General features: G+C 37.8%; 1 protein-coding gene across 1 annotated transcript in view; it reads right to left on the reverse strand.

Moving 5' to 3' along the window:
- Positions 1–14,781, reverse strand: part of LRP1B (LDL receptor related protein 1B) — a 1,293,242-nt gene that overhangs the window by 366,166 nt on the left and 912,295 nt on the right. Inside the window, 4 exon segments of the mRNA XM_043525164.1 lie at positions 9,300–9,671; positions 12,643–12,767; positions 13,055–13,206; positions 13,357–13,483. Of these exon segments, the coding sequence (XP_043381099.1) occupies positions 9,300–9,671; positions 12,643–12,767; positions 13,055–13,206; positions 13,357–13,483 (776 nt within the window).

A 14,781-nucleotide genomic window follows, 5' to 3' on the forward strand; every position in this document is an offset into this window, starting at 1 on the left:
AACAGAGATATATTCCTCTAGTTGCAGTAAGAACTGCAGAATATCCCTAGAAGCAACCAAAAAGAAACCTGCTATCAAATAAATAAATGCATCCACCATCCACATAATAACATCCACCCATGTTAGTATTGTGGGGCTGTGAAGGCATTTATGGTTTCAGATGACACTTCATAATTCTTCTTGAGAAAGTAGTCCACTTTTTCAGATAAACAGTCCTACCAACCACCAGGGAACATACCCACATTTATCTTCAGAAGTGACACAGTTCTGGATTTGAATCACACACGCTTAGGAAACTTATTGCTTTACACAATAGGTGCGGGGAGTCTGGAAAGTATGAGTGGTAGGCCAGGGAGGCTCCTTACCGCCTGCTAGGTCTTCTACATCTGGGCTGCTCTCCCTTTCATCCCTTCATGACCAGCATCCTAGGGAAGAGGAGAGGAAGGTGGACAGGCATGGCATCCTGCAGTAGCAGATGAAGCTGTTAGCCTTGTTGAAAGAGCACAACAACCTTCAGCAGTATATAGCGTTGATAGCCTGGACAAAGGAACATGGCAACCTATAGCGGCAGTTGGGGACAATACCCTGGTATATTCTTAGAATTTTTAGGTGTGACCGAAAATTTCCATTCCTCCCCTGAAACATGACAGGAGATGGATCGCTACTGTTTATCTGGGGCATCAATTTGATCCTCTTGAATCAGACAACTACTAGACCTTCTCCCCAAAGGAAGAAAAATCCCTTTTCCTCCCACCCCTTTTGGATGTCTGGATTTATATGCCTGCTCTGCACACTGACATTTACAGCCAATTCTCCACAAACCACTATAAGTACTTTATGGATCACAGTTTGAGAACGTCTGCTCTATACCAATATAAGTTCCCTTGAGTAATATTTGAGTGCTTATTCCCTGCTCAGCAAAATTCTTCACCAATTCCACCACCTCTCCATGCCTCAGCTTCCCATCTACAAACCAGGGACAATACACTATAGCCTCACAGAGTTGTCATGAGGCCAAATCAATCAATATCTGCACAGCATCCAGACAGGCCCAGAGAGCAGGTACTATATACATTCAAAATAGGATTCCATTATTATATTTACTGGGCTGCAATATACTATGGAGTTATGATGGCTTTAGCAGCAGGATGAATATAAGATAAGAGCTGCTGACTCCCCAAAACACAAATCAAGAAGCCTGAGTTCTACAAATATAGAATTTGAGAGCCGATAGCCCTCTAACAGACAGAGTCAGAACAATAATTATAAAAGTTGCAATTGAAATCTCAAAATCCTATTTTAGGAATCACTCCAGTCTTTCCAGTGATTTCAGTGGGAGTAGCATAAGGCCCTCAGGTTACAGAGGTCCTAAATAGAAAACTTGTTCAGATGTAAGTTTCCTCTTGAGGAAATTATTTCTGTGTTCCGTATGCAGTAATGACCTTGCAGGATCAGATCCTCCCTGACATGCTGGAAAAGGAACATGGGGAGAAGCAATTAAGGACAGGTAAGGAGTACTGAAAGAATTTAGGCAGGCAGCTAGGACCCATGACTGTCAGCTAGGAGGAAGAAACAAGCGGTTTCACAAGAGGAGGTGCTGTCTGTGTAGGTATCCACAATGTATGACTGGATAATCTGGTCTTTCCATGGGCAAGGCAGAGGACAAGTCAGCAAGCAATGAAAAGGAACCAGGGACAGAGGGAAACAATAAAAACACTTACCGTTTGGCAATCTGGGGTATAAATCCACAGCGCTTCGGCATGGCCCATACTAACTATCCATGTGGACCACACTGCTGTGCATTGAAACTTACCTAATATGCAGTGACATACTAATGTACAGTAGGGAACTTCCAATGCACAGCAGCGGGCCCATACAGATAATGAGTGGCATGCTGGAGATGTACTCCCCAGCTAGCCACTCAGTGAGTGTTCGAATAGACAGGCCCAGAGAGAAAGGGCAATGTGAGGTCTATATGGTGCAGTCTTCTTTTAGATGAAGGTACACACCCACAAACGGTCAATTCAGTCCATAGCTAAGGAATTCTTTTGGATTCTTCACTGACACTAAGCTCTCACATACCAACATCCACGAATAACACTTTTTACCATCTCCAGTTGGCTAGGAGAGTCCTTCCTCAACCTGATGGATAATGACCTCGTCTTCATCACCTCTCAGCTGAACTACGGCCATGCAATATCCATGGGATGAATTCTATACCATTTAGGAAACTAAATAAATGAGTAAAACAAACCACTATATAATGTTTCCTCAGCAACACAGGCTACCATCAGCACATCCAACCTGTTCTCTGCACTGTACATTGGCTTCACATATATCAAATCAAGTTCAAGGCCTCAGCCTTTATCTTCACTGTGCTCAGTGGTCTGGATCCAGGACATTTAAAGATCCCCTTAAGTTCCAGGATGAAGACGGTGGTTGACAATTTCGCTTCTCTGGCACAACTGAACTTTCTACAACATGGATAAGGAGGAGACAGAGCTTTCTTGGGGGCTGTTCTGCGAACTGTGGAATGAACTGCTAAAGGAACTAAGGACTATCACAAACCTTACCACCATTTGCTCCAAACAGAAGGCTCATTTCTTTGACTTACCTTCTCTAACATAAATACACAGCAACCAAAAAACCCATGCTAGAACAAAACACTACACTACACTGCACATTCAACCCGCTCCTGGGGAGAGGATGAGAAGGAAAAAACCACACAAATGCATATGAGATATTAGTCACATTACTTAATTCACTAAAAGAAAGCACTCAGAGACTCAGAGGCTAAGCCTCCCCAAACCTCCGCTAATGGTCCTGGGGCTCAGAGCTCCTCTGGGTGGCCGGGGCTTGGGCTGACCAGGGTGGCTTGGACAGGCCAGCTGGGGCAGCTTGGATGGGCAGACAGGTGCATGGAGCGGCTCGGGTGGGTTGGCCAGGGCTTCTCCGGCCATGGTGTGGGCTTGGGACTCCTCTGGCCCTGGTGGGCAAGAGTGGGGTGTGGGGACTTGGGCAAAAGGGGAAGAGCGGGGGTGGGGTGCGCCGCCCGTGAGCTTGGTACAAGAACTGATATAGAACAGCACAACAATACGTGATGTCACAGTAATGGGAAAAGTGATGTCGAAAAGAGGGAAGAATTGCACTGACAGGCAGTTCATAGCCCAGACAACCCTTTGTCATGCATGGGGCATTACAATAGAGAAAGGGAGAAAAGAAACAAAGAAAAGGAATATTTGCCACTGAGGAGTGGGGAGAAAGAAAATTAACCCCATCTAGTTGCTGTTAAAAACAATGTTCCTATTGAACCAACAGTGTCACTGAGCCCAGGCACAAAAGTGAAAACTTTAGCACCATACTGCTCAACCTGCCTGATCTCATTCCATAAACAACTTCCAAGACCATACAATTCATGTGCAAAAAAATGTACAAATGTAAGTTGTACAACTGTACAAAGTACAAATGTACACATAACATACCTGATATAACCAAAAAAGCAAATAAATGGGGCTGGGCATGGGAAGTAATTGTTTTTTGGCTGTTCTTATCTGATGGAGATGGAACCCTGTCTGGTACTGGGATCTTAAGTGATTCTAAATATGTTTTTAGTGAACTGGAAACGTTAGATAATGGGTTGTTTTTACACTGTAAATCTACTTTCAGTGAGCTGGAAATGTGTTAGATAATGGGTTGTTTTTACACTGTAAATCTACTTTCAGTGAGCCGGAAATGTATTAGATAATGAGTTGTTTATGAGTTGCAAATCTGTTCAGTGAGCTGAATATGTGTCAGATAATGGGTTGTTTATGAATTCTAAATCAATATTCAGTGAGTTGGAACTGGGTTAGGTAATGGCTTGTGTAGGGGTTGTAAATCTGTTTTCAGTGAACTGGAAATGTTGGATAATGGGTTGTTTCTGAGTAGTAAATCTGTTTTCAGTGAGCTGAAAAAAATGTTAGATAATGGGTTGCTTGTGAGTTGTAAATCTGTTTTTAGTGAACTGGAAACCTGTTCATTAAAGGGCTCTTTATATGTCGTAACTGTTTTCAGCGAGCAAAAAATATTTGATAATACATTGGTTTTGAGTGGCAGATCTGATGTCAGTGAAGTAGAAACAACAGCTCATGGATTCTTTATGAGTAGTACGTATGAATTCAGTGAACTAGAAATGTGAGTTAATAGTATCTTGCTTATCATCCATTCTATTCTCACCTTTCTGGTTAAATATTGAGTTATGGTTTGTATGAACTGTAGATATGTGCTTAATAAGCTGAAAAGGGTTGTAGACCTGTTTTGAGTGAACTAGAACCACACTAGATGACGTTTTTAGTGCAGTTTCAGAGCTCTTGCAGCCCAAACAAAACATGTTACAAAATATTTGCTGATTAATTGGTTTTCAATTTTCAGGAGGACCAGAGGGTTTAATTATTGTCACAGGTACATCAAATTTTATCTCATTATGCTATTTTTTGCTTCCCTATCACCAGTAGTGAAATCTGTATGCTTGCTTTCACCTAAACACCTCTTCCCCATAGCACATAATCAGCAGGTCAGAAATTAGAAGAATTCATTACCTTATATGCAATTTTAATACATTATAGTGAAAAAAATTCATATCACTCCTAGCTTTGGAGCCAGCTTTGCTCCTTCCATTTCCCTCACCCCTTCAATTTTCTTTATAGATGCTCTCTTATAGATGCCAAATTGCTGCATTTTACCACCCACTTCAGAAGATACCACCACTGGTTTAAATTGAGTAATACCACATTTACACTGGTGTGAGAGGAGAATTAAGTGCAAGGATTCTGAATGAAGAGAAGAATATTTCAAACTGGAGCATAAAATCCCAACAAAATATTAAAGACATTGGACAAAGACAAAATATTTCAGAATAGCTGAAAAATACACAGTAACATACATAGTCTTACAAAATTATTTGTCATTCAGTATGAAACTACAACTCAAGCATTTATAGAAAACAGAAGTTGTGGGCATGAGAACAATATGGTTTTCAAATATGTCCAATATTAACACAGTTTAGTTTTCTGCATTGAGAAAGAAATTAATCTGATACAATGGTTCAGAAGAAGAATATTGTTAGAGATAGATGAATTCAGGAGTATTAAGATTCCAGGTAGAATCTCTTATTACTAATTCATTAAATGCTATGAACTGTGCTTTGTAGAGTGTCTTTAGGTACATTAATACACAGTATTATAGTGTAACTGGGGACACCTTATAAAGCACTGATTTAACTATAATTATGATTGGAAGGATGAAATTTTTATCAATAAATGTTGATTTCATGTACACACATAAAATGACAAATATTTCCATAGATGATCAAAATTGACAGATAGGCAAAGTAAGAAAAATGGTATTTGAAAACCTATTAGCATTTGATTTAAGGATATTGACTTGTACATTTTGACATGTGATGTTGACAGTTTGTTTTTAATTATTATAAAGCTTTAATCTGTTGAATTTCAATGTATACTGTCATTTAATAATCATTGTCTGCCCCCTCATAACTTCCCATAACTGGGAAAATTTGAAATCAATAACACTTGGGGGGGAGAGTTAAACTTCATAATTTTGTTCAACTGTGAAAATTTAAATAGATAAAAATATACAACACTATTATCTGTTGAAATTATAAAATAATAAAATATTTAATTCTGCCAAACCTACCTATAATATTGTCCCAGACAGAGAGAGAGAGAGAGAATTGAAAGGTCTGCAATTCTATCTCATACAATGCTTATCATATTTTGGTGCTAGTGGAAACAAAATAATGATGGAAGCTCCAGCCATGGGTTCATAGTGAAGATTAAGTTGAAATTTTAATTTAAAGAGAGGAATGAAGGTAGTTTGGGTGCTGTGACAGAGTTGAGACACTGCAGGAATGCCCCCTTATGGCTGGGCACAGCATAGTAGTCTGTCCTCTCTAACATCTCCACCAATGGCTGCTCTGGCCTCATGATTGTCTGCCTCTACTCATTATTCAGGTCTCCAGCCAGGCCACATTTAGTTCCTCCCTTTCCAGTGTAAAAGAAAGACCAACAAAAACAAATGTTGGATCCCTCTTTCCAGTCTGATGCCCTGGATTCTGGGCCCAGTGGACCCCCTTTCCTCAGGGCTTCCAGTAGCCCATATCTTCTTCTCAGGGCTTCATGCCACCTTGACATTGGCTGTTAGCAAAACCCGGCCCACCATCTACAGCAGATTCCAGTGCAGGGACCCTAGAAGAAGCAGTCACTCTGCCAGACTCCTTACTGCCACCTCCCTGGGCTTCTTCCTATAAAGCCATTCTGTGGGCTCTCTCCTCACCTACAAAAACCTTCTGGTTCTCTAGAGGTCTCTTGTATTCTAGATGGGTGTTCCAAATACATTTTTGTTACTCTAAAGCTCTAAGTTTTCCACATAAATATCTGCCTTATGTTTTGCATAGTCCATCCTCATGTTTGTTTATTAGAAATAGGTTACTATTTAATCCACAATGACCTTTTAAAATTCTGAATAGATCCACTTCATTCTTTCTCTCAGGGCCTTGGATTAATATCACCATTTTCAAGTATTGGGTACATTTCATGGATTTTTTCCCCCTTTGTTTCATGTTCCCACAGTTCTTGTCATTCCTTCCTCAGTTCATTTTGATTAAGCGTTTAATTCCAGTTTGTTTAAGGGGATATCCAGGCCAATTTTTGTGTGCTTAATGGCATTTTTTGTCTGCCAGTTTGATGCCAGCTACCCCTACATGTGTAGGGATCCATATTATTACTATTGGCAATATCCAATTGCACCAATTAACTTTCTAGCAGTAATATTTGATTGGGTATATCACTTCTTCTGTCAGACTTGCCATTGTAAAGTGCCTGCAGCCCTGATGAAGAATCACACAGGATGGCCATGGTGGCTGCACATTTAAGGCCCAAGCTAGTGCCAGCAATATGGCTGTTAGCTCAGCCATTAAGATGGAGATAATGATCAGTGGAAAGGGACATTGGTTCTGAACCATCACTTGACTTAGTGCCCAGTAGCCTACACAGAGACACAGGGACTCATCTTTTCTCTTTACAATGAGGACCAGAGCCCCACCAGGAGACACTGAGTGACAGATTAGCTCCTTAGGTAGGTTGTCCTGGGTGTACTCAGAGAAGGAAAAATGTTCTGGTGACATCACACAGACCTGGGCGCAGCATTTCCTGCTTGCCTGTCTTGCTTGTCTACCTGGTCATGAAAGATTTGATTTTTTGCCAACAGTTGTGCCACTCGGTCCCACAAAACCATGTTCTCTGCTTGTATTTGATTGACCACTCCTACACAGCCAAAGCCCCTCAGGGATTCCTGGGCACCTAAATACCATTTTTCTCCATTCCATTGATGGGGCAGTGGATGTGGAGAGGTAAAGTGATCTGTTCATAATGTCAGGGCTGGGTCATGGGTGGCTTGTCTAGTGGCTAGAACCACAGCCAGATGTCAGGAGTCAGAGTTGTGGATCAATGCAGGCTCAGGAACCAGAAGTCAGAAGCAGAAGACAAGGCCAAATCAGAAACTGGGTATCGCAGCCAAGATGTAAAGTCAAGGTCAAGAACTGTGGAGGTGGCTGCTGCCTGGGAAATCTGCAGACTCAGGCTCTAGATCAGCTGCTCCTTACATGTGAACGATATTGCTGTCTTCTGATGGGATTAATGAAAGATAGTTGGATACTTTATGTGTGTGCTTATTTTGCTCTAACCCTCTTCTTTGCTCTTCATCTTTAACAATGTGACTTCAGGAAATATCTATGGTACACCAAATACAGTAATATGGGCTGCAACATAATGCTCTACCTGAGAAATCCAGGTAAGAATAGTAGTACTTATTGAAGAGGAATGTCATTTAAGTAACCCTTGGACCACATGGAGACTAGATACTAAATGGAATTGCAGCCTCAGAAAAAGCTGAGGTCCTTTTAAATAAATAAAGACACACACACACAACTAATGTGTGGCTCTAGGCTGTGATATTTGTCTGAATGGGGGCCCTGGAGTAGGCACCAAGAAGCCAAATGAATTTGTAGCCTCAAGTGTCCCTCCCTTCTTGTTCTGGGAGGGAAAGTGTGGCAAAATGTGCACTGGGTTACCAAATGGATTTTGCACAGACATAGATACAGGATACAGGCATTGGTCTTTGGTATGATCACTGGGCAGGAGGCACACATCTTGGAGCACTTACAGAGCTCTGGGCCTGATATGGCACTAGTGAGAAGCTGAATGAGCCTTATGCAAAAGCAGGCTACATACACTAAAGTTATCCTCTACTCCTCCACACTGACTAACTACATGAAAATAAACATACACTAGACTAAGAGAAGAACTTAAATTGTAAGCTGTTTGGGACAGGGACTGTCTTTTTGTTCTGTGTTTGTACAGTGCCTAGCACAATGGGGTCTTGGTCCATGACTAGGAATCCTTGTATAGTAATACAAATAAATAAATACATAAATAAATCATTTAACCTGACACAAAGGTGAATCCCATTTGCTCTCTGTGACAACAGCAAAGCAAATGAGGTGTTTGGGGGGTGTACACCCTTATACAGAATAGGGTAATGATGTCACCCTTACCGAAGATGCATATCCCGCCCACTCTTCCCAACAAACAGCTTTTCAAGGCAATTACACAGCTCAGCCCAAGGAGCACCACATCCACAAATGGAAATGCACAGAAACCTAGAAGACTAGTCTTTACAATATGTCCTATTTTAATTTGTTATATTGATTCATCCTGTTTTCACAAACTATGAAATCTGCATGTTCACTCACAATTTCTTTGAAAAGTTGAGTCCTTTCTTTTGCCTCATCTTTGGCTAATATTAAAAGTTCATAGGCACATTATTAAGTGCAACTTTGAAACATAATAGATTTGTTGACAAGTGTATATAGGTTCTTATTCAGTGCACTAGGAATATTAAATGGCAGAGATAAACTCTATTGAAATGTAAATTGTGAATGACAATCAACAATGTCATAACTCTCCAACTGCACTGTAAATACTAACTGCTCTTTAGGATTGTACACCCTGTACATCACATAAATAACACAGAGTAGGTGACTTTGAAGCTGTAAGATAATTGAGTCTGCAATATGTAGATAGATGATCTTATTACTTATCATAGTTGTGTTATATATCTTACAGTATAGTATGCTTTCATTAGTTGTACCCAACCAAGTGTAATCAAGTAAAACCAAGTGTCATCAAATCCTTATTTAATAAGGGCTACCAATACAAATACAAAAAAATATGTTTACTTACTTTCAATTATCACTTTTCTGCCGGCCCAGTTGTCTTTAATAAGTTGTATATTTCCAAAATGCGCATCACTAAAGAAGATACGGTTAGTACCCGTTCCTTTCAAGCTGTAGTCAAAAGCCAATGCTATCACATTTTTGAAGTAGTCTGGATTTTCATATGGCCTTACTGGTGAATTTAAATTGGTCTCATCTGAAAGATGTATACTTTTTAATATTGTCCTTCCTGAATACAGCAAGTACCCATCATGTCTCAGACAAGTAACTCCATCCTCTCCAAGATAGCCATGCGCACAAGCACATGTTCTTTGTGCATTTCCTCGATACAGACAAAGTTGCTGACATCCACCGTTGTTCTTGGCACAAACATTAGTACCTGTAAGGAAAAATTAGTCTGGCTTTTGTAACTGTCGCAGTTGGTTGACTTAAATCAGAATAAGCTTTTATTGTGCATCCGAAGGATTCTTTGATGTAACCATTTGTGTTATATTTGTTAATGCAACAGAGCACTATGAAAGTAAAAATGAACCATTATTGTTTAGGTCTCAAAATTCTGACCACCACCTTAAACCAATTTTTAAAAGTGAATTTATGAGCATGGATAATTAATGTTGTTTTCAAATAATAACAGTACATATTTTACAAATATAGAATACATAATTATTCAATCTTAAGGAGTTGAAAATCTGTGAATTTTATTAACTTTTTCAAGAGAAAGATACATTACCAATATTTTATTGTGCAATTTCTCAATGTTTAGATGTACAGCTATTTGCTAACATTTTATTTTCAATTCCTTTGATTGATGACTTAAAAATATTCCCCCCTACCAAATGTACACAATTAAGGAATTACTGTCAAACTAATAACTTCTGTGTGATTTTACAGCTTCAAAGATTACAAAACTTTCAGAAATTGCGGAGAAATTATTTTTGTCTGTCTTTTCAGTACTTTGTACATAGTCTGTTTCACTAGTTTCCATAGTTTACTTGACAACAGTGGAGAAAAAACACATTTTTAAAAAGTTGTTTTGTGGTTGTAAAACCACAAAATTTGTCAGGTTACTCAGGGCACATTTATTTTAAACATATTTATTTATTTATTTATTCGTTCATTCATTTATTTTATTGCTATATTTTAAGCTGGGTATCCGGCTCTATGAAAACAATAGTTCGTTTATGAGTATAAACACTGTCACCATTTCTTTTTGTTAAGATAAAGTTAGAAAAAACTTGAAAGTTATTACACATATCCTTGCCCCTAAGGAGATAACTATAGTAAAATAAAATGAAAACATTGTGAAGAGTTATTTGTACACCATTTTTCTCAGATTTTTTTGATGGTTCATTAAAGTTTTATTAGGCTAGATAAGTCATGGCAGATGTTTTTCTTAAACTTCTATATATTCCTCTCTCTATATATACATTGTAATGGTATTTAAAATCAATGAAATATAGAAGAAATAAAATGTCCTATATATTTTCCTATATATATAGGAAACTTTATTTCTTCTATATTTCATTGATTTTAAATACCATTCAGTAAGGCCATGATCCTGAAACCATGCAGAATTTCACTGATGCAGGGACAGAAGTTTGCTTGCAGATCATAGTGCAGGACTGGTACTTTGGAAAGTGTAAAACAGATGTTTGGGGGGGAGAAAATGAGAATTAATCACTTGTCACTTAACATGTTTTTTTATTAGTGCTAGACAGGTCATGAAGCAAGCTAATTACATTTTAAAACTTCATTTAACTATTTTTAGATTAATAATAAATAATAATAAAATTCAAAAAACATTTTCCCCTTTTTTTCCTTTGCCTTCATGCCTCACTGACAGCCCCTCCAAAAGACATTTAACATGTGTAGCCTAATAAAAATTTGAAAAGCATTAAAATATTGAACTATAATAAAACATGTTTTTCAAACTAACATCAAAAGATTTTTTATCATTTTATTTCTTTTTCAATAACTGTCTCACTTATTTCTAGTACAATCAAGTCTTTAAATATCTAGTTAAAAATTATTTAAAAAAAAAAAAGACTATTTTTCAACCTATTTTTCTATTTCCATGCTGTATAATACACAAAGCCTTTCCAAGGAAGCAGACATTAACTCTTTCTAAGCCCACTTTAAAAACAGTTAAAGATGAGTGAAGGAAATTTTTTTTTAGTCCACAAAATATTATCTTTAATCTTCTGAAATCACAGGCACAGAGCCCTAACAATGGCAATACCCAGCACGTTGTCCATAAGAGAGCTTTCTAGTCAACATCACTAAAACATCTTTTTAAAAATAATGAAAATATACTATGTTAGAAAACATTTTTCCTTAAAAATAGGCAGTTTTATTTATTGTAAGCATTATGTCTACCATATGTATGTAAAAACAAACCCACAAAAAACAAAAACAAAGTACCACATCCTCTAAAAGGCATAACAGATTCCATGATGTGTAATATTTTAATTACAGCACTTTGTGGGTGCCAGGAACACCAGAGACATGGTCTTATCAGAGTACATGTCAAACCTTATTAATTTAAACTTTATATGTACTTGGGTGTGCATGCACAATTTAGACTGGATTCACTAGGGTTTTTTTTGGTGGCAACTGTGTGTTTGGAGGAAACAAATCTAATCTCTGCTAGAATTCAGCTTGATCCAAAGTTCACTGAAATCAATGTCAGCTTATCCACCGCCTTAAGTTGTTACAGTTGATCAGGAAGCTTTGAGATTTGGCTGTCTAATAAAATCAGTTAGCAGGTATTGATCCATTACTGATTGATCCTTAATGCCTCCTGGCAATGGGAAGGCAGGCTGCCAGGTTTCCCCAAACAAGCGGATGGTGATCTCACAATTTTGGTACTAACTCCAACCTTCTCTTTTTTGGGGAAAGTGATTGAGAAGTTGCGGCAAAGCAACAATGGTCTAGAGTAAAACATGACATTTGGAGTTCTCAGTTTCCTTTGATCCCTTTCAGTAGTACCTTAGGCCTGCGCAGGGTACTGGATAATTTTTAATCACTGACTTGTGATGGACAAGTGCCAGGTATCCATGTTGATTATTTTACATCAGTTTAAGGCCCATGTCCTACTCAGACACATGGTTTTGGGTTTTTGTTTTGTTTTACTATTGAAAGAGTGATGGGGGGATTTTGTTTCATCTATTTTCTTTAGTAACAGTTTTATTTAGAAAATCATAATTTAAAAAAAGGAAAATTGGGGAGAATTTTAAAAAAAGTTTCATAAAACAAGGATGATTTTGCTTTTCATATTATCCAAAATTAATACACAAGAAGAGTAATATAGGATATTAAAGTCATTATTAATATAATTAGCAAGAGAAAACCTTTCTCTCGTTGTCTGTTGAAGACTTTCACTTCCTTGAGATTTATTCCCAGGCCAGTCCTCATGGTCACAGCATCTGTGGCATCATTCTTATGACCTCTTCTGATCGAGCCATTAGCATGTGCTCTGCCAAAAAAAGTTGAAGATGGCTGATCAACAACCTTCATATAATTAAATTCAAACAAGTAATTAAAATGGGACGGACAGCTGGCCTATCAGAAGCGGAAGAAATCAACTCTTTTCTGTGACATTGATATGCTTTGAATATCGAAAGCACCTTTTCTGTGGAAATTGCATAGCTTTGTGAGATTCTTTCTGTGACCTTGCTACAGAATGGCTAATCCTACAAGGGTGAAGTATCTGGCACTGAAATAACATTTTGAGACTCAAATACTTATGGAAAAATAAATTACCTGTCAGACCAGTAGATGTAAGCTCCAAAGACTGCGACTGAAAACATATCCACATTGCTCCCTGACAGCACAATCTCCCGGTTTCCTCCACTCTCAAGGTCGATTCTTTCTATCTTGTCTGTACGAGCATCACACCAGTATAATTTATTTTCCTAAAGATCAATTTCAAAGTAAACTTCAATAACCTCTTTTTGTCTGAGAATTGTATTATGAAAATAATAGAATGCTAAAGTGGAAGACCAACTTGTAATGGAATATATTTAATGCACATATAATACGTAGTGGAAGATACAGGAACACACCTCATAGTCAATGGATATTCCATTAGGCCAGGCAATCCCCAAGCTCACAAGCACAACCTTCTCAGACCCATCTAACTGTGCCTTGCCTATGCAGGGAGTCTGTCCCCATTCCGTCCAGAACAAATACCTAAAATATTGCAGAAATTAACAATAAACAGATGAACATGTGCAGACCTGCATATATTTGGCAACAAAATATAAGTGCAGTTGATATAAAATCAATGTTTACAAATATAAAACTCCAAAGATCTGATATTGAACTGGCATAAATAACACACTGCTGCCCTTTTAAAGATGAGTATGAAACATGCTTTACATGCTTTTCATCTTATTCAACTTGCTTGATCAACTCCTTGATATCTGAGCTTTTGTTTTAATACCTCTGCTATTTAGCAAATGCCTAGGTAGGCAAAAATGTACAATGTAGCAATCAATATGAAAGCTCAAGCAGTTTCATGGGTGGCTACTAGGTTTCTGACCAATCAAAACGTTTGGGACACTGGTTTATAGTGACTGCTAGGCCCTATTAACAACTCTAAAAGCTAAACTCAGAAAGGCAAACCTTTTCTCACCTCTATGAGAAGAATGAATCTGGGTCAACTTTGATATCCCCTATGTGCTTAGGTAATTAAGGGCCTGATCAAAAGGACCCTGAAGTCAAGAGGAGTCTTTACACTGATCTCAATATGCTTTGGATCAGACCCTAATACCGCTACTTTAGTTTGTATGACGTATGTAAGTGATATTTGCCTATTATATATTGCATTTCTGTAGCTTATTTGTAAAACTGCATTGCTCTTCCCTTTATGTTTTGATTTGAGATACAAAGATATGTGTGTGTGTGTGGGTTTTAGACAAGGTAGGTGATATATCTTTTATTGGACCAATTTCTGCTTTTTTAAACTTATTGTAAAAATATTTTGATGTAGTTCCATATGTTGACAAAACATAAGCATATCAGAGACACATTAGAATATATCTTAACAGATCCAGTATTCTATTAACAAATTTAGCAGAAAATTGCATTAATGTAGAGTTAAGGTCATTTTTGTCAATTCCCGAACAGCCCAAAAACCAAAATAAAAAAGTCTGAAGCTAAGGTTCTGTCACAAACAGAATATACTTTCTGTTTCATATATATTAGTAAATGCACTTACATATGAGTACAAAAAAGGAATAAAAAGCCACACAATAACATAGCTCTGGCCATAATAAACACAAATTCAGCTTTTTAGAACATTATGTTTGCATATACTTACAACATATTTAAGTAATTTTGAAGAGCTTTACATTTTTAACAATTATATTCTTACAACATCTCATTATGTTCTGTAAACACACACACACACACGCACGCACAATATTGAAATGTAATGGATGCATCTGAGTAGCAAGACCAGTTTCTTAATTGATGTACATAGCATA

Source organism: Chelonia mydas, chromosome 11, assembly GCF_015237465.2.
Source record: "Chelonia mydas isolate rCheMyd1 chromosome 11, rCheMyd1.pri.v2, whole genome shotgun sequence".
NCBI lineage: Eukaryota > Metazoa > Chordata > Testudines > Cheloniidae > Chelonia > Chelonia mydas.